Source organism: Anguilla rostrata, chromosome 11 (assembly GCF_018555375.3).
Source record: "Anguilla rostrata isolate EN2019 chromosome 11, ASM1855537v3, whole genome shotgun sequence".
NCBI lineage: Eukaryota > Metazoa > Chordata > Actinopteri > Anguilliformes > Anguillidae > Anguilla > Anguilla rostrata.
Genome location: NC_057943.1, coordinates 23,221,464 through 23,240,911, shown reverse-complemented (window position 1 = coordinate 23,240,911; position 19,448 = coordinate 23,221,464). Strand labels below are relative to the sequence as shown.

The 19,448-nt window shown below is 49.6% G+C and overlaps 1 protein-coding gene across 1 annotated transcript in view; it reads left to right on the top strand.

The window, feature by feature from the left end:
* plxna2 (plexin A2) overlaps nucleotides 1-19,448 on the top strand; it is a 213,662-nt gene that overhangs the window by 24,534 nt on the left and 169,680 nt on the right. Inside the window, exons 2-3 of the mRNA XM_064298828.1 lie at nucleotides 4,449-5,823; nucleotides 12,705-12,887. Of these exons, the coding sequence (XP_064154898.1) occupies nucleotides 4,597-5,823; nucleotides 12,705-12,887 (1,410 nt within the window). The 5' untranslated portion in view covers nucleotides 4,449-4,596. The remainder of the gene's footprint in view (nucleotides 1-4,448; nucleotides 5,824-12,704; nucleotides 12,888-19,448) is intronic.

The following is a 19,448-nucleotide window of genomic DNA, read 5'->3' as shown; positions in this document are numbered from 1 at the left end:
GAAATTAATGGGATTTAACGGCATAAACGGATTGTCCTTTATATTCTTTATCTCCTGGAATACAATGGCTGTAAATATGAATTTAAGAGATCAAACAAAAATTTACCGTGCGGGAAAAGATCCAGATCCAGAACCACGCTCTCACGAAAAAAAAAAAATCTGTTCCCGGGTCTCGCTTCAGCCCCCAGAGTATGCTGAATGCAGCTCAGATTTGAGGCTTTCATACGGCTTCTCCAGGAAACCTTCGGCATTTCATTGTTCCAGCATAACAGGGGCCCATTCCATCATTTCTATGCTCCCCCCAAATGGGACCAGAACTCGCTCGCAGAGGTTAGCCTCCACAATTTATCCAGCTGCCCCTGCCAGCCTCTTGTGCTTGCCATCGCAGGGCACAGGCACAGCTGGCCCTTGGGCCTAATCTGCGCATGGGTGGAGAGTGGGGGCAGCCAGTACTTGTTTTTGAGTTCTCAGAGAGCACAGACATAGAGTGGCCATTATTACAGAAAAGCTTAAAACCTGCTCAGGCCAGTCAGTAATGGGGTCATACTGAAGTTGTTTTTTTTTTTGTTTTTTTTCTTCTGCTCTTAATTCTTTCATAGTTCATCAGAGCATCACATGTCGGAACACGGATACATGGTCCAGCTGATTGGTTACTCAGCAGACCCTGAGTATTGGCACCATGGTTAGTTTAGCATTGGGGCGAGGAGAAGGGATAAATGAGTGGATGGAGAATGAATTCACTGTCCAGTGACTTTGTTATCTCTCAGGCCCTGTACATCATAACCAAGGGCTTTCTGAAGGCCTGCCCACGCGCTGGGCTGCGTGCCCTGCGCTGCATCAGCATGGCTTGGCGCGGTTTCAGCCAATGCCTAACGCACTTAGAGCATCAGCGCACTGCTGCCAGAATGTTAGCTATGTGTCATCTGGGCTTTTTTGCAATGAGGATGATGCCTGAAACACAAGTGGATAGAGCTCACTTAGATAGAGTTCTCTTGCGCAGAGAAAGGTGGAACAAGGGAAATTTTAGGAATATTGGGAACACCACCAGTGGTTTCATCATTGCAGTACACAACATTTATTCACTTCTTGGGATTTGACAGTTACAAGTTTCTTGGTAATTTACCAGTAGTAGGATCTTTTAACATTTGAAATTATCTATAGTTTTGTAATTCCTCCAGTAATAATAATAATAATAATAATAATTTTATTTATGGTGAGACATAGGTTGCCATCTGACTGCATTTGACTGTAAACCAACAGTTTTCTGGTTTTCTGTGTTTTACCAGACTACTGGAACACTTACTCAACTGTGACTTGCCAACAAATCACAAGTCACTGAAAAGGAAGTTTTATATATGTAGGTGTCCAACGTGGGGCTGAACGTGTCCAATACTGTTTTCCGAAATATGTGGTGTTGCCTGATGCTTCTTTTCACACCACAGACTACAGCCAAGCTTGCACAGAGTAGAGTAGGAGTTGCTGAAATGCTTTTAAACGTAAACCCCTGAACCCTCCTGTTACCTGGGCCATGCAATCGCCAACTGTGCATTGCCCTATGGTGCTACCAGCCACAGCTGGCACTGGTATGGTCCGAATTCGATCCAAAAGCAAGTTATATTTGTGTCACAAACAACAGAACTTGATAGCAAAAAGAAGGCTGTAATCAGTGGATACAAAGAGAGAATTACACAGCCGGCCCCAGCATGAGGCACAGAGTCCGACAGAGCCTTCGGATGTTTGTTCTCTGTTGGTGTAAATAAAGCTGTCTCCGTGGATAGTTGCAAAATCCTTCAGTTGTCCTTTTTTCTCCATAAGGAAAAAACGGCCGCCTGCATCACCTGGAAAATATTTTCCCCACAAAGAAATTGATGCGGCGAGGTGTTTCGGAGTCTCTTGGCATGATTTCAAATGCTAAATCAGAGCTCGTAATTTCGCTTTGAAAATGTGTACAGTTGCTCCATCAGGATTTGACCTTCCACTCAGGTCCCACGCTGACTGCCTAACGAAGGAAGACATTGTTGTCGAGTGTTGCAAATGCGAAAAGAAGGAGAGAAAGAAAACGTACTCTGCTCTGTACCCAAAAGCCATACATTCGACCTTTGAAGCCTGGCTTATTTACAGCGGTGTGCCCCCCGCCTTTGGTGCAGCTGGCTTCTGAAGACGACCGAAAGAGAGAAAGCGAGCGAGCCGGAGGAGTAACGGCTCCGGGAGGAGAGCGGGGAAGAGGTGTGGAGAGACGAAGACAAAACCCCCACGGGGCGAGAGGCGGAGAGAAAAGCGCTGGCTCAGCGGGCTCCTCGCGCCTCCGGAGCGTTCCGCCGCGAACCCCCCGGCGCGCGCGAGCGCAAACAAAGGCGGGGTACAGCGGCCAGCGGGCGTGCCCGTGCTTTATGACCCTTTCTGTACGGCCATGCTAATGCTAATGCGCCGCGGGCTGTGGGCTCGCCTCCTTAAAAACCACCCCACCCCCCCCAGGAAAACCTGCCAGCATCTGTGGGCACAATGGGGACGCAGTTACGCGCACAGGAAGCCACCCGCGCCCAATCAATCCCCCCGCGCCGCTCGTTAATAAGCGCACACAAAGTGTGGCTGGGGATTGGCCGTTCGCTCGACAACCGCCGAACGAGCCCGGGGAAGATAAATACGGGAACAAAAAAACGCTGGGCCGGGTGGGGATGTTACGAGCGGCAGGTGCAGCTTGCCGAGGTTTGGGCCCTCTTTATCGCGGGTAGAGCGGCGCCCTTGTGTGAGAAATGCCAGCTTTCTCCTGACTTATGGGTGATCAAGAGCCCACTGTAGAAATACACCGCCTTTCTGCCTTTTGATTTGTTGACCTCCCCCACGGCTCCTGCCAGCAGGCCTGCCCCACTTCAGCTCTGCCGAAATGCAAATCCCTGCCATAATGATGTGTGTTGGCCCATTCTTGACTAGCTCTGCCCCTTTCTGTTCTTAAATATACTTCCTCCCACTCCTTGGGTAATTACCCTCGTTGGATAGCGTGACCTAATCATATTTGATTTTGGAAGCGCTTCCGTCGTTATCTGCACTTGTTAGCCCCGCACATTGTTCGGTTCCAGGGGAAAAAAAAGAAAAAGAAATCTGCATAATGTATGCAGATAAAATTAAAACGTAAAGAAAGGAAGGCCGGGTGATGCGGTCTGACGGGGAGGGATCTGCATCCCTGATGGTGGCCCCCCGATTCATTTAGGAATGATTGCTCCGCTGCAGATGATTAATTCCCTTCGGGTTTGATCACGTTGTTGGGAGGGGGGGGAACAGAATGGGAAAACTAGAAAGCATAATTAATAGATTCAGTGCCAGTTAAACAGTCACTGAAAGAGCAGGAGTAAAAGGTCTGGTATGGGGAACTCGGGTCCCAATTTGTCCTCACTTTGTTCTAGTAATAAGACGCAGGCCTCCCCACCAGTGAGTTCGGGGGGGGGGGGGGTATAATTAACTCTGGGGGATAAACTCCACAGAGACCTCCTCTTGATTTATGGCCTGGGGAGTGAGATTCATGCAGCCCCAGCGAGGTGGAGTTTCATAAATGGAGCACTTTCCTTGATGTATGCTTTTGCAAATAGCCGGGGAGAGAGACGATGAGGGAGAGAGGGGAAGGTGGCGGGTGGCAGGTGGAGAGGGGGCAGAGAGAATCAAATCAGCGATAGACACCATCGCCGAGGTTTCTTAAACGCGGAGGCCGAGGGAACCCAAGCCCGGAATTTTCCCCCCTTCATATTTGCTATGCCTGGCAACTGAACGCCTCTCTCATAAATCTCTTTCTGCCTAAATGTCACTGCGTCTCTCCTGAAGCGCCTCTTGTCTGTTGGCTGTCTGATTCACATCAGCATTTCTGCCTGTTTAACTGTTTTTTTAGCATAATTTTTGCTTGTTTTCTTCATTCGTTTTTACAACATTATCCATCGATTTAAAGTCGAGATAAACGGCTGCATCAATCAACAGCTGTCGGCTTCTGAAGCGTCTTTTCACTCCACACTGTGTTTAGACGCCTGTCTGCTTTTGTGATGTAACATACCGCGTTAGACAGTAAGTAACGTGACTCATTGCAGTGCTTTCCAGGATAAATTTGTGCTAATGTATAGGAAACGTCTGGGCAGGTTTCAGGAACCACCGCCGTGCCATCGCTGAGCTGGGAAGGCGCGTGAGTCAGGTCCGACTAATTTCCGCACCTCGCGCCCCTGCATTGTTCTGCTCTGTCCAGCAGCTCCTTTGGAATCTTTTGACGCGCACGCGCTTAACGTTTCCTGCGATTGTCCTCATGAGCATCCATCTCTTTTCTCCTGAGTCTGGCGGACTCCCTGTCAGAATAGCGGGAATTACTTCACAGAATGAAATGTTTTTTTTTCCTTTGCTTTCCTCTGCTGATGTCTGTGAGTCAGCGATGACTGACTCGGGTCTTGTGTTCTTTGTCTCTCTTTCCCTTTCAGAAACATGTGAAGACCTTGGCGAAGGCACGCACCACGAAGAAAAACAGCCTTTGAGAGAACGGCGAAGAAATTACATCCCCCGCCCGCCCCCCCCTCCTCCCTCCCGATCCTGAGCATTCTGGGAACTCTCGCTCTGTCTGTAATCGCCATGTGGGCCCCGCGAGGCGTGGAGGACCGGCCGGAGCCCCGGGGGACTGTTTCCTCCGGCTCTGGAGGCAGCGCGGGGTGGAGCCTGCGCTGGTGGATCTTTGCCCTGGCCCTCCTCTCCACCCGGGCGGGCAGCGGCCAAACCTTCACCAGCTTCCACCCCGAGCGTCGGGAGTGGGCCTTCAACCACCTGACCGTCCACCGGACCACGGGGGCGCTGTACATCGGCGCCGTCAACCGGGTCTACAAGCTCTCGGGGAACCTGACGCTGCTGGTGTCCCACGACACGGGCCCCGAGGACGACAACAAGGCCTGCTACCCTCCGCTGATCGTGCAGCCCTGCTTCGAGCCCCTGGTGTCCACCAACAACGTCAACAAGCTGCTGCTCATCGACTACTCCCAGAACCGGCTGCTGGCCTGCGGGAGCCTCTACCAGGGCGTGTGCAAGCTGCTGCGGCTGGACGACCTCTTCATCCTGGTGGAGCCGTCGCACAAGAAGGAGCACTACCTGTCCAGCGTCAACCAGACGGGCACCATGTACGGGGTGATCGTGCCCTCGCAGGGCCAGGACGGCACGCTCTTCATCGGCACGGCGGTGGACGGCAAGCAGGACTACTTCCCCACCATCTCCAGCCGCAAGCTGCCCCGGGACCCCGAGTCCTCGGCCATGCTGGACTACGAGATGCACACGGACTTCGTCTCCTCGCTCATAAAGATCCCCTCGGACACGCTGGCGCTGGTCTCCCACTTCGACATCTACTACGTCTACGGCTTCGCCAGCGGGGGCTTCGTCTACTTCCTGACGGTGCAGCCCGAGACGCCCGAGAACAGCATGTCGTCGGGCGGCTCCCCCAGCGACCTGTTCTACACCTCGCGGATCGTGCGCCTCTGCAAGGACGACCACAAGTTCCACTCGTACGTGTCGCTCCCGGTGGGCTGCGTGCGCAACGGCGTGGAGTACCGCCTGCTGCAGGCCGCCTACCTGTCCAAGCCCGGCCGCGTGCTGGCCGCCGCGCTCAACATCAGCGCCCAGGACGACGTGCTCTTCGCCGTCTTCTCCAAAGGCCAGAAGCAGTACCACCGGCCCCCCGACGACTCCGCCCTCTGCGTCTTCACCATCCGCGACATCAACGCCCGCATCAAGGAGCGCCTGCAGTCCTGCTACCAGGGAGAGGGCAACCTGGAGCTCAACTGGCTGCTGGGGAAGGACGTGCAGTGCACCAAGGCGGTAAGAGTCCAGCCTAGCCCGTCCGCACCGCCTCAACACCAACAGGCCCAGCGCTCAACTGCTGAGGGCCAGGCAAAGGCCTGGATTCAATCAGCATGTCCTGAGGTTTTACTAAAAAATTTATAAGCGTTGGGCTTTACCATTCATGAGTTCACAGCTCTTCAAAGTTTACTTACTTACTTTGTTCCCTTTGGGCGGGCTATAAGGCCACAGCTCATTGAGGTTTCTGTAGAAAGTTTTCTTGGTTCCCGTTTTTAGTGCTGTGCACTACGGCATCTTAAGCGAAAACAAAAAATAACATTTGAATTTACATTAGTAAAATGTCAATTGTTGATTGAATCGTTGCCACAGCTCACTGTGAGTCTGTGTATTAAGCCACCAGATTTACAGTAGGCCTACTCTACTACTCCACAATCCAGGTTTACATGGACTCGAAAAAGCACTGCTGTAACAAAGGAGGATAGCTAAAGAGCATAGTAAGGTTCAGGGCACAGCCATTGAAAATTCTTGATGAAGTATTTTCATCCTGTAAATTTATGGAAAGTAGTACATTATTACTTTTCTGCAAAATATGTCTTCTTTCTAATGCTCTAGTAATTTACGTAGAGCTAGAGCTATATGTCAGTGTGCTAAGCAGTATAGGAAAGAAATTTCTAAATGATTAGCTTATATATTCTGCACAGACTACTACTCAGTGGCTAATGTTAGCTACTTGTTGTACTTGTGCAATAATATTACATTGATAATGCAAAAAATAAAAATGTATGTGTCTTTTTGCCCCGCAATTAGACGTTTCAAACTGGCCACATTGCCACAAGTATTTGATAGTTAGCACAATGCAGTTTAGTCCTGAAAATCATCACCCTCATCATTGTTTTCTTAAAATGACATTGATAAATTACGGAAATCAGAGAAGTCTTACAATCCTGCGTCAGAGAAGTCCATTTTTTTCTGCACTTTGCAGAAATGAAAGCCTTTAGACACTGCAGTGCTTTATGGTTGTAACTGAGTAGGAAGTCTGTACACAGACTGACATAAATGCTCGTTGAATGAACTGGGACAAAACAATTTCACACCATGAACATCTGGCCTTCGTTCAACACTTTAAATAGTACAACCAGCCAACTCTCCTCACAGGGTGGATATCAACCAACAGTACAGAAACAGAGAGACCATTCAGCGCTCTTGAAGAATACAATATACACTTAAATCCAGGCACCAGCCCACTATGCTACATATTGAAATTCATGTATAAAACATGACTTGGTGTCTTCAAACAACCAAAGCAACATACTCATGCTTGAAACAGCCTTAAATAAACTACTTACTTCCTTTTTTGAGCACTGAGGTCATGATTAGGATCTTGTTTGTAGTTTTAACTGACTTCCAGTCATTTACTCTCACCTATTAGCATCTGAGTTTTTCACAGTTCAGTGTAAATGAAAAGGAAATAAACACTTAACGCTGAGAAGAACTTTGGTGAACTAATTCATCATAATAAGCACTAGTACTGTTTGTGTGTGTGTGTGTGTGTGTTTCTGAGAGAGAGTGCACATTTGTGTGTATGTGTGTGTGTGTGTGTGTGTGCATGTGTGTTTTTAAAATAGCACAGTACAATAATCAGATCTGATATCAAACCTCACACTATGCGTGATTATGCATAATTGACCAGTGGTTGCAACGAGGAAAACATTCACATTAAGTCTAACCGAGCGAGAAGATGTTTGCAAATTAAGCAGGGGTGCGTTTTTCTTGGCAGCCATCGAGGCGATAATATCTTCCTCCAGCGCAACCCAGATAAACAGGGTTCCCCACGGAGCGCGCTAGACATCTCCCGCGCCGGATCAGGCGTCCCGCGTCGCCTCCCCGCAGGCCGTTCCCATCTCGCAGCGCAGCGGCTCCGCGCATGCGGGTCAGCTGCGCTCGCTCTCGCGTTCCCGCTCTTCCCCCCGCAAGGCCGCGTATCTCCACCATCTCCTCAGGCGCACCCGTGTTCCTGCGCTTCAGCTCCGTCTCGCGGGGCAGCAGCCCTTTCTGCCTTTGTTCTTTAATTGCTCATATGAATTAAAGGGGAATTATGAGCACTAATTGCCAGTCAAGTGTGTACGTTGGCGATTGCTCTGGAGCGTACGCGCGCTCGTGTGCGGATGGACCTTAGCGCTCGTGTGTGGAAGTGGGAGTTTGTGCGCGAGGGGGAGCGGGGGGGGAGGGTGGGATTTTGTTTTTAATGATATGCCCTCCCAAGATCAGAAGCGCAGCCTGCCTTGGTGCTAATCCCTCCAGGGTGCTCCATTGACCCCCTTTATTAGCATCAGTAAATTCGCCATTAGCGGGATGTCAGGGGTGATTGTCAGATGGAGAGACGTTATCGAGAGCCGGCTCCATTTGGGTTCATTAACGCCGGGCCTCTCACTGGGGGGGTAATGATCTGGAGGCGTGCGCCGCGCTGGGAATGAACAGAAGCCCCTCCATTTTCACCAGAGAAACCAGCCCGTCTCCCACTTAAGGGTCGGCTTCCAGAGTGACTAGCAGCACCAGTAATCCTGAACTTCCCACAATGAGATGGCGCTTCACAAAATGTCCTTCCTGTACCGGGCTTTAAGGGAAAGGTGTATGGCCCACACCCTGTTGCATTTCCGCGTGGTTATCGAGTATCACTAAAGATTTGTCCCTAATCATTAGGATTTGATGGATTATCCATATAGGATTATTTAAGATTAGTGAATAAGGTCATAACACTTTTCATAAGTCACCGGCAACTGCCTGGTGCAGCTCATTCTCATGGTTTCCACTGCATAGCAGGCTTTTTGCAATTTGAGACTTTTGGAGCCTGAAATGATTTTGTGTAAAAAAAGAAATCCTTCCCAAAATCTTTTTTGCCTTAAAGGGATAATTCAGGCAGGTTGTCAAAACCTTCTGTAGATATCTAAAATCGCACACAAACACTGTCAGGGCCAAAATATACACTTAATCTGAAATGATATCAAACATTCCATAAAATGAACTATCCCTTTAAGCACAAAACAAAAAACTCTTTAAACCAGCGCAAAAAATGTGCCATTTAAACACCGCAGAGACAAGTGTTGCTGAAAGGCAGTGTCAACTTTTTTTCCCCTTTTAAAAAAGGCAACACGATTTCAGAAATTTGGATTATTTCTGATCATGTTGACTGCTGGGTGATCTGCCCCATTCCTGCTCCCCCTGAAACTCTTCCAACCCCTAAAGCACGGACCGTGGCCTGGCATGGGACAGTGGATCTCAATGCCTTTGATCTGAAAAAAGCATCCAGAAAGAACCCATCCGGTTCAGGCTCTTTGCTCGCTCCGTGAGCCCAGAGGAGCGAGTCACGGGTCACATGCTGAGTAACCCTGCCCCGCCCCCCCCACAGCGCTCAGCCTCTTCAGGTATGCGGGCCGCGGTCGTCTCTGTCAGCAGTCCCACCCGTCATAGAACAACGCCGGCGTGCGCCGAACCGTGAAAGGTCCTCTATAGATGGCCTCCGGTGTCCCGGAGGATGGAGCTGAGCTCTCGTCCGTGTTTGTGCCGTGTAATGGTGCTCGCAAAGCCTCCTGTCCAGCAGGAAGGTCCGAAACGCAGTGAGAATAGCTAATCAGTGGGGGGGGATCATTCTCGGGGAAAAAAAAGAGAAAAATCCTTATGTTTGACCTTGCTGTTATCATTTAGCGTATGCTATAAGATCAAACTGAAATTTAACATCAACTGTAAGCGCTCTTTTACGAGGGCTACCGTTTGAAAATGAAGCCTCAGGACACCCTGAATTTGGTTGGAGGCAAAGAGCCTACCCAGTTTTCTATGTCTGAACAAAGCACTTTCTTAGGGTTTGTTTTTTTTATCAGAGGACTATAGGCACACTTAAAGATTTAAACTGTAAACATGCATGGTAGAGTAAAGTGTGATTAACCCTGATATTAAGGCAGGTAATGGAGACGTTTCAGCGGCGAACGCAACGACTTGCAAATAAGAGCCTGGAAGCACACATACATATCTTTAAAAAATGAAGTTGATTTTCAGTTTGACGGGCTAATAAAAGAGGTTTATTGCAGGGAAGATGGCTGCAGTGGATATTACTGCAGCCTAGCAGGTACCTCTCTCTCTCTGTGGCAGTAAATCAGACTCAACTTGTTGACTGTTTCTGGCCTGTGTTTTGTGCCAGACCTGCAGGCCTGAACCTTAGGAGCAGACAGTTCACTTTTCCAAATAACACAGCACACTCGTGTATTTGCTATTTCCAATGAACGGGGTATTCTTCTTTCTTTCCTTTCACGCTTTCCTTTCCTCTCCTGAAATCAGGTATTTTTTGTGCAGTTCACGTCGTCTTTGGCTTGAACAAGTAATAAAACCTGATAGTTTTTTCTTTAATCACCTTCTTTACATGCAGGTCGAATTTTGCACCAGCAATTTTTAATGAATTCTCTTTTTTTTCGGAGTAGCATCGTGCAAGATGGCTGTAGCCATTAGCATGAGAATTAATGATAAGGAAAAGCTAAAGCAGATTTGCCAACATCTGGCCTCGTAATAGCGCTATGATTAAATTTCAGTGTTTCCTCGTTCTCTGTAGGCTTGCAATCGTAGCCACAACTTGGTTGTTATGCCAGTGGACAGTAACTCAGACGTTGTTAAATAGGACATACCAGACTGAATAGGATTTGGGTGGTTTGCCACAGGGCCTTTGCAATTCATGCTGCATTGCAGTGCCTTGTAATCTGTTCAGTAATAAATCTAAATGCAGTCAATAGCGAATCATTCGAGCTGGCCCGTTAGCTTTTCTCCTTTATCTAAAGAGCGGTCACTGGGTCTGTATGTGTTCTTTAAATGTCCAGACCACTTGTGGTTACTCAGAGTTGCTTGAAGCATTGTTTCATTAATTGCCTAACACAGCCAAGCTATTTTGGGAAAAATGCTAGAGGTAGTTCAAGGCCTTTGTCCTCATGACCTCAGTTTGTGAACGTGTCATATTCAGTATATACAATGAGCTCATTAGTTCTTGTGCATCATGTATTATGTATGCGGACATTCTAAATTTATATTGGTTTTGAAAGTACTGGGGAGGAAATGCATCAGAAAAAAGGGGATACAGTAGTGAGGAGATGTGTGAAAGCATTGTATTTAGTTAGATAAAAATGTAATCTGTTTAAAGACCATGTAGTACGATGTATGTGAATATAGCGGGCTGTTTCATATGGCGTTATCTGTTGTGTATTTATGTATTTCTGTAATTGTAACTATAGCCACCAGAAGTGTGCCGACATCACACTCCGCTATCATATAGTAGAGTGTATAGTGGATAGTCTTTGAAATAATAATGCAGTCCTAGTGTATATAATAATCATGTTATTTCCAGTATGTTGTTGTTTTTACTTTATTTTACTCAATATGGTTCTTTCTATTTTCTATTTTTTCATTGCGTCATTAAATAAACACACACACACACACACACACAATCAGTAAAACTACCCCAGCATCAGCACTTCAGTGCTTACACAGTGCCCAGTCCCCCCATGAGATCCTGCACATGCTTTGTAAAAACACACCGTCATTAGTGTTTTTGTGGCCATCTGCACAGCTGAATATACTGCATTTAGTTACAGCTACATAGAGGCAAATTCTGAGCTGATCTCTGCTAAGATACCCATGTTATTTTGGGAAATGAAAACAAGCGGAAATACCATGGAGAAGCTTATTCAAACTGAAACATTTATGCCCCTTCACTTTATTGCTTTTTTTTTTCCTCGTGAAAAAGTGGAAGTATGTTGCTCGGAGCTCTGTGTACATGGCGGGAAGTTAACGGTAATCCTCCCGCTTGGCAGACGTTTCTGCGGCTCTGTGCTCATAGCGCTCGCAGAGGGCTGCTGAACTGAGCATCACACTCTCGCCGTCTCTGACGGTACAGTACATGACACTTTGAGGCCACAGTCGAGCAACTTGACAAGAGATAACCTGAATCCAGACGACCAAACTCTCTATCTACCCTGCTGAATTTTGTCCAAAGATTTCTAGCCTGTAACAAAGCAGCCGTGCCCCCCGCAGTTATAAAATCACGAGGCACGCATCACCCCTGGCTGTCGCGTTCCTTTTACGGAATTTAAAGAACGTCGGACGTTGCTCGCGTCTTGCCGGGCCGTCTCCCTCGTTGACACGAGGTCATGTGACTGAGCCTCTGGGGGCCAAAGCGGAGTCAGATGGTTGGAGGGCTGCTTTGTGCTCCTGCTCCCTGTTTTGTTCTGTCTCTTCACAGCGATATTAGCACTGTTAATGAGGCACGGGGAGAGGAAGGTGCAACAAAAACTGTCACTCAGGTTGGCACAAGTCATTATTGCTAATTTTTACAACGTTAGGTTGTGGTGAATGGCTGCATTGTAGCAATGTTTTAACATTGGTTCTTTTTTGGCCACACCCAGACTGCAACTTTCCATCTACATTGTTGACTGTTACAGATTTCACTTACACTTTTTTCCACAGGAAACATTTTACAGATGGTGTCTGCTAGTTGAGAAAATCACAAGAACATGACTTCATGACTTCCTATAATTTGGCTGGCTCGAACTGCTTGAGCCATTTAGGGGCCTGATTATTACTTCCTGGAACACCACCTGTGTTTACGTACAAGGAGGCAGTGGATTTTCATTTTGAATTTTAGGCCAACATTTTTATTTGTGGTAGCTAGCCATTTAGCTAGATAAAATAAAAAATAAATATAAAATGAAAAATGTCATTGAAAAAATAAAAACCGATGAGAGTGAGTCATTAATCCACTACTTGATCATCAAATTCACTAGTTCCTTCTGCGGAAACAGAACGGGAAGTACGGAAACCATGGCCGTGCGGCTAGTGACGTTGACCCTCTTCTCCCTCCCTCGTAGCCCGTGCCCATAGACGACTCCTTCTGTGGTCTGGACATCAACCAGCCGCTGGGCGGCTCCCAGCTGGTCGCGGGCCACACGCTGTACACCGAGACCCGCGACCGAATGACCTCTGTGACCTCCTACGTCTACAACGGGTACTGCGTGGCTTTCGTGGGCACCAAGAGTGGCCATCTCAAGAAGGTAAGTTTAGGTCAGAGTCGCTTTGTCTAACATAGGCTACCCACAATGCACCCGAGCCTTCAGGAAGGACAAGCAGATGGGCCCCTGTGCATGCACTTACTGCACAAGTGAAACGGATAAGTGGTTTGGTCATGATTAAGTGATAACCGAATCACGTAAGCGTGCAGCAAAAAGCTTGCTTTGGTTTGTGCGCTGCGAAAATGGGGTACTTCAAAGATTAATGCCTCTCAGATAGGGAGTTTCCAGCAGTTGCAGTCAATACATAACTAATTTGGAAGGTGCGGAGTGAAGGTGTAATTTTTTCGGGTCTGGTGAATAATTGAGGGAAGCAGGATGTTGGGCGTGAGCAGCGGTGAGGGCGTGGGCATGTGCTCTGCCAGCGCACCGGGGCACAGCCGTAGAACTAATCCAGTCTCATGGTGGGCCGGTGGCGAGGCGATGGCGGGGGCACGGGGCGGACAAGCGGACAATCGCCGGCCCTTTAAAACGGCCCCGGCTCCGGGGGGGAGGGGTGGTTGAGCTGGGCTGTATCGTGCCAGCGTGCGGTCTACTGCCCCGGTTCACCCAGAGATTAGCGCCTTTCGGATTTAACTTCTCCTCAGCCCCACCGCTGGAGTCAGGGAAAGGCGCTATTCAAAGCAGCCTATTAAGGGATTAAAGCGCCTTTACCCGTGCATGCGCGCGGGCCGGGCTCCAGCTGTGTTCAGGGGCGCTCAATGAAGTGGGGGACACAGCCCCTCTTCCCTCAGGTTTGAGACGCATTCCGCTCAGGTGGGGCTCTGCTCACAGAACCAAGAAGGGTAAAGAATAGAAACGCGGTGTGAAATGTAATGTAATGTGAAAGGAGGTAAAAGCGCTAACATTTTGGCGTTATTACCGCGTGCCGCCGACTCGTCTCGGCGCCTCCCGGCCGGGCCGACCCAATGCCAATTATTTGAAAAATACGGACGGGGCGAGAATACTCCAATCTCAGCCCCGAGGTGGGCACGGAGGCGTCGGCGTCAGATCACGATGCGTTGCCGTGGAGCGGGAATGAGAGGAGGGCCTATGAAGAAGCCCGTATCCCAGCGCTGCGTTCAAGCGGGAGTGCATCCTGGGTAAAGCCGTAAACCGAGTCTTGTTCTCTCCGCGTTCGTGCGGTGTAGTGAATGCGTTTCGTTGTTTATGATCGTGCCGTCAGTTCTCGCGAGAAATGTGGGACGGGCTGCTGCTTCTGGGCCATGGCGGCCTGCAGGGGGCGGGGCCTGTTTGCCACCCACACCCACTGCAGCTACTGAGTCCCTGGAGCTTTTCCTCCTCCGGGGGACCGTCTCTGAGAGAGGGAGAGAGAGAGATACATGGCATGCATGTGACGGTGCGTGCATGTCGTTGTTTATGGTGTATACGCGTATAATGTGACACGCGTAGGTTAATGGATTTATATTATTTAACAGGTTGTAGAGTTGATTTTTTCATTATCGTCTTTGTAATGTTTGCTTTGGCAACACAGTGCATTTCATGCCAATAAAGCACCTTGAAAATTGAAAATGGAATTGAGAGAAAGAGAGAGAGACAGAACCAGTGTGTCCCCCTTACACCGCAGAGTAGCATCTCCAACGCCCCTGACCATCACCCCCCACCCCCCAACGGCTGCTGCTGCTCCTGAATGTGGAAGCAGGACAGAGGAGCAGCAGGAGTTCTCCGGGGAGGACTGCTTATGATGGGATGGAGGGAGGGAGGTAAAGAGGGGAAAGAGTGAGAGAGAGAGGGAGAGGGAGAGAGCGGCTTAGGGCTGGTGTAGGAAGCAGGCCTTTCCCACAGTGATACTTGCTTTGCCAGCGCAATTAGATTTAACACAGAGATACACACAGATGGACCGGGGACACAGTCATTTATTTATTTCTGAATATATGTGCTAATCAAGCTGGGAAATAATAGAGGTCCACGCTGTGTAATCCTCTTATTAGAACGACTTTAATTATTTAAAGCTTTTATTTCTGCATTGCTAAATTAAATCAGCCAGAGAACTTTAACCCTTCCATGCCCCCATCCCCCCACACACGCAAACACACACACACACACACACACACACACACACACACACACACACACACCGCACATAACACACACACACAACACACAGCACAAACACAACACACACACACACACACATGCACACACACACACACAAACACACACACACACACACATGCACATAAACACACACACACACACAAACACACACACACAACACACACACAAACACATGCACATAAACACACACACACACACACACACACATAAACACACACACACACACACACACACACACATGCACATAAACACACACATACACACACGCAAACACACACACACACACACACAAACGCAAACACACACACACACACAAACACACACACGTGCGTGCACATACACACACACACGAATGCACATGAAAACACTAACACACACACCACACAAACACACAACTTCAGACACAGTGCACTCACAGATGTACACCCACACACCCGTATTTTTGCAGGTGTACACATACACACACATACCTTTGCAGGTGTACGCATACACACACACACCTTTGCAGGTGTACACATACACATATGCGCTGGTTTAAGGCTGTGGGTCGATGGTGACCCGTGAGCGTTAGCTATGATTGAGGCTTTGCGTATGCCTGCACCGTCGCCTGTGGCTCGGAGCCCGTGGCTCAGCACGCTCTCCACGGCTGGACGCGTTTCCTGTGGCAGAACCCCATCCTGAATGACAATGGCAGCGCACGGCCGTGGCGTCAGGGCCGAACCGAGCTCCCATGATCCCCCTCTCCCACTGCTGCGGCCGATAAGCTCTCCCCGGGGACGCGCCGCGGATGACGCCGCGCCGTTGGATGACACGCTCGGAGACGCCCCCCCCCCCACCCCCGCCCCGTCGGGGCTCAGCAGAGCAGAGCGGAATGGAGCGGGGAGAGAGGAAGAGACTGCTGAAATGTGAATTTAGTGCCCGAGAAGCCGGGCCTGCACTGCTGCCTGTAATTGGATTGGCTCCATTCCCAAAGAACAGCCCCCCCCCCACACACACACTCCCCTCCTCCTTCTCCTCCCTCAGTCCACACTCCCCCCATCCTCGCTCTCTCTTTCATTCCCGCTCTCTCCTCTCTCTCTCTCCTTCTCACGATCCTCTCTCCCTCTCTCCTCACTGCCTCTCTCTCTCTCTCTATATATATATATATCTCCCTGCAGAGCTGCTCCTACTGTTACTGTGTTCATTTCTCACCGTCTCCTGCAAGGCATGGAAATGGCGTCTTGGGCGGATGAATCCTGCGCTGGTTCCTCTCCTCACAGGGGAGAGGGGGCCGGAGAACGGGGGAAGGGGGCAGAGGGGCTGAGCGCGGTGACGGGCTGGGCGTTAGAGAGGAAGGGCACGTTTGAGCGCGGAGTAACACTTTTCTCAGCGCGCGCGGGCGCGGCTCGCCGTGACGGTTAACCTTTCGGGCGGCGGGAAGGCGGGGGACGGGCCCTGCGCCTCAGCCTGCCGTTCGGCGGCGGCGGCGGCCCGAGCGCCCGGCCCTCTCCGGGGTGGCATCCCCCACGGCAGTGATTGATCACCGGGACCGGTGTACATGTCTGCCTCAGCAGAAAGCACACCGGAGGAGGCTGGGACACGCAGCGGCCTCAGCCGAAAACCACCACAGCCCTCTCCTCGAGAGATGGCGACTTGTAGAAGGACTCTAAGGAGCAAAGCCGTTTACCTTGAGCTGCCTGAAAAGACAGGAGATCAAGATGTTCAGATTTAGACAAATGCCCACCTTATCGTGACACCCGTGAGACGTATACAAACAAATCGGTGTTTATGAATTTAAAGAAATGATAATCTGTACTCATCAGGGCTGAAAATCCAGTGCAGTATCGTGCAAATTGTGCATATATTTTATGAATCCCACAAATGTCTGCAGTATAGCGGAAAAATCCTGCTGATACATTCAGGATGAAAATTGGTTTTCATTAATAGCCTAATTGTGCGATTGGAAATTTAACTGAGTGCTGTTCCAAGTAAATGAGTTTGTGTCTGAGTGCAATGGCTGCTTTTGTGAAATGCGAGAAAAAAGCCAGTCACCCACCTTTTGAAATCCCCTTCCCCAAAATGTTACTCATAAGGGGAGAAATCCCCCTCAAACCGAAAATGAATTTTAAGCCCTGTGCCTGAAAGGTGTGCCTGTTCAAAGACTGCACGGGCTTGGCTCGTCCAACGCGCTCATCATACTCTGCGTTTTTCGGCCCAACCCTGGCGTGTGTGTTTTCAGGAAACGGAGTGTACTTAAGGGCTCAGGACAGCAGCCTGCCAGTCATTATGGAAATGATACTGTGTGTTTAAAGCAGGAACTCTGTTACCAGAGAGTTGCATCACCTAAAGTGGATCGGCGTCATGATGTTGACTGCTCTGCGCGAGTGAACTGGGTTTTATGTTTTATGAGGAGCACGGGGCTGTGGGAGGAGGAATCTGAATCAAGTGGGGAGAAGCCCCGGGGAAGCTCTCGCTTTGATATCCCGGCAGTCGGAGCCTTATGTAAAATTGGACATTAAAAGGGAGTCTTCCGATAGATAAGTGTGGAGGTTAAATAGCCCCCGGCGTCTGTCACGTGCGGGTCCCTGGCAGAATTCCTCCAGGTACGGCAGGCCTTGGTGGGAACGCGTGCGTGCGCCTGTGTGTGTGTGTGTGCGTGTGCCTGTGGAGTTCACCATGTGGTTGTTTAGAAACCACTCAAAATGACGGTTATGACTGGCAGTTATGGCCGAGTCTCTTTACCGCTCGCACTGTCACAAGCAGCAGGTCGCCGCTCTTCCCCTTTCCCCTTTTCCAGCTGAATTTACGGCCAGCGCTTTGTTCTGAAGGCCCGTCTTTAACGAGATAGAGATATGTTGTGATTCGTGGCAGTCTCAGGGCATTGGCCAACAGAGAAAAATGGAGGGAAAAGAAAATCAGACCCCTGGATACGTGCCGACCTGCGTAATTGATTCCTTTCATCACACTCTGGTACATAATCATCATTTTGTCCAAACCCTTATTTTGGCAACCCGGTGGGAAACAGTCGGAGGCTGTGTTCAGGTGTGCACCTTCTCCAGCTCTGTGCAAAATGTGTAATTGGACAGACGTCTCGTTGAGCCTGTTTACAGATCTGGGCTTGGGCCCGGCTCACCTGGCCGCCGGCTAGGGGCCGCGCCCGGGACAGGGCCCAGGGTGCAGACCGCCGCTGATCCTGACACACAGACCCGGAGAGTTTAACGGAAGCTGATCCTGTCACACAGAGACCCGGAGAGTTTAAAGGACGCTGTAGGACGCTGATCCTGCCTCATAGAGAGCAGGAGGGTTTAAAACAAGCTGATCCTGTCGCACTGAGATCAGGAGAGTTTAAAGGATGCTGATCCTGTCGCACAGTGAGCTGGAGAGTTTAAAGGAAGCTGCAGGACACTGATCCTGTCGCACAGAGAGCAGTAGAGTTTAAAGGAAGCTGCAGGATGCTGATCCTGTCGCACAGTGAGCAGTAGAGTTTAAAGGAAGCTGCAGGACGCTGATCCTGTCGCACAGAGAGCAGGAGAGTTTAAAGGAAGCTGATCCTGTCACACAGAGAGCAGTAGAGTTTAAAGGAAGCTGATCCTGTCACGCGGAGAGCAGGAGAGTTTAAAGGAAGCTGCAAGACACTGATCCTGTTGCACAGTGAGCAGGAGAGTTTAAAGGAAGCTGATCCTGTCACGCAGACAGCAGGAGAGTTTAAAGGAAGCTGTAGGACACTGATCCTGTCGCACAGTGAGCTGGAGAGTTTAAAGGAAGCTGCAGGACGCTGATCCTGTTGCACAGTGAGCAGGAGAGTTTAAAGGAAGCTGCAGGACGCTGATCCTGTCGCATAGAGAGCAGGAGAGTTTAAAGGAAGCTGCAGGACGCTGATCCTGTTGCACAGTGAGCTGGAGAGTTTAAAGGAAGCTGCAAGACACTGATCCTGTTGCACAGTGAGCAGGAGAGTTTAAAGGAAGCTGATCCTGTCACGCGGACAGCAGGAGAGTTTAAAGGAAGCTGTAGGACACTGATCCTGTCGCACAGTGAGCAGGAGAGTTTAAAGGAAGCTGCAGGACGCTGATCCTGTCGCATAGAGAGCAGGAGAGTTTAAAGGAAGCTGTAGGACACTGATCCTGTCGCATAGAGAGCTGGAGAGTTTAAAGGAAGCTGCAGGACGCTGATCCTGTTGCACAGTGAGCAGGAGAGTTTAAAGGAAGCTGATCCTGTCACGCGGAGAGCAGGAGAGTTTAAAGGAAGCTGCAGGACGCTGATCCTGTTGCACAGTGAGCTGGAGAGTTTAAAGGAAGCTGCAAGACACTGATCCTGTTGCACAGTGAGCAGGAGAGTTTAAAGGAAGCTGCAGGACGCTGATCCTGTCGCATAGAGAGCAGGGAGTTTAAAGGAAGCTGCGACGCTGATCCTGTTGCACAGTGAGCTGGAGAGTTTAAAGGAAGCTGCAAGACACTGATCCTGTTGCACAGTGAGCAGGAGAGTTTAAAGGAAGCTGATCCTGTCACGCGA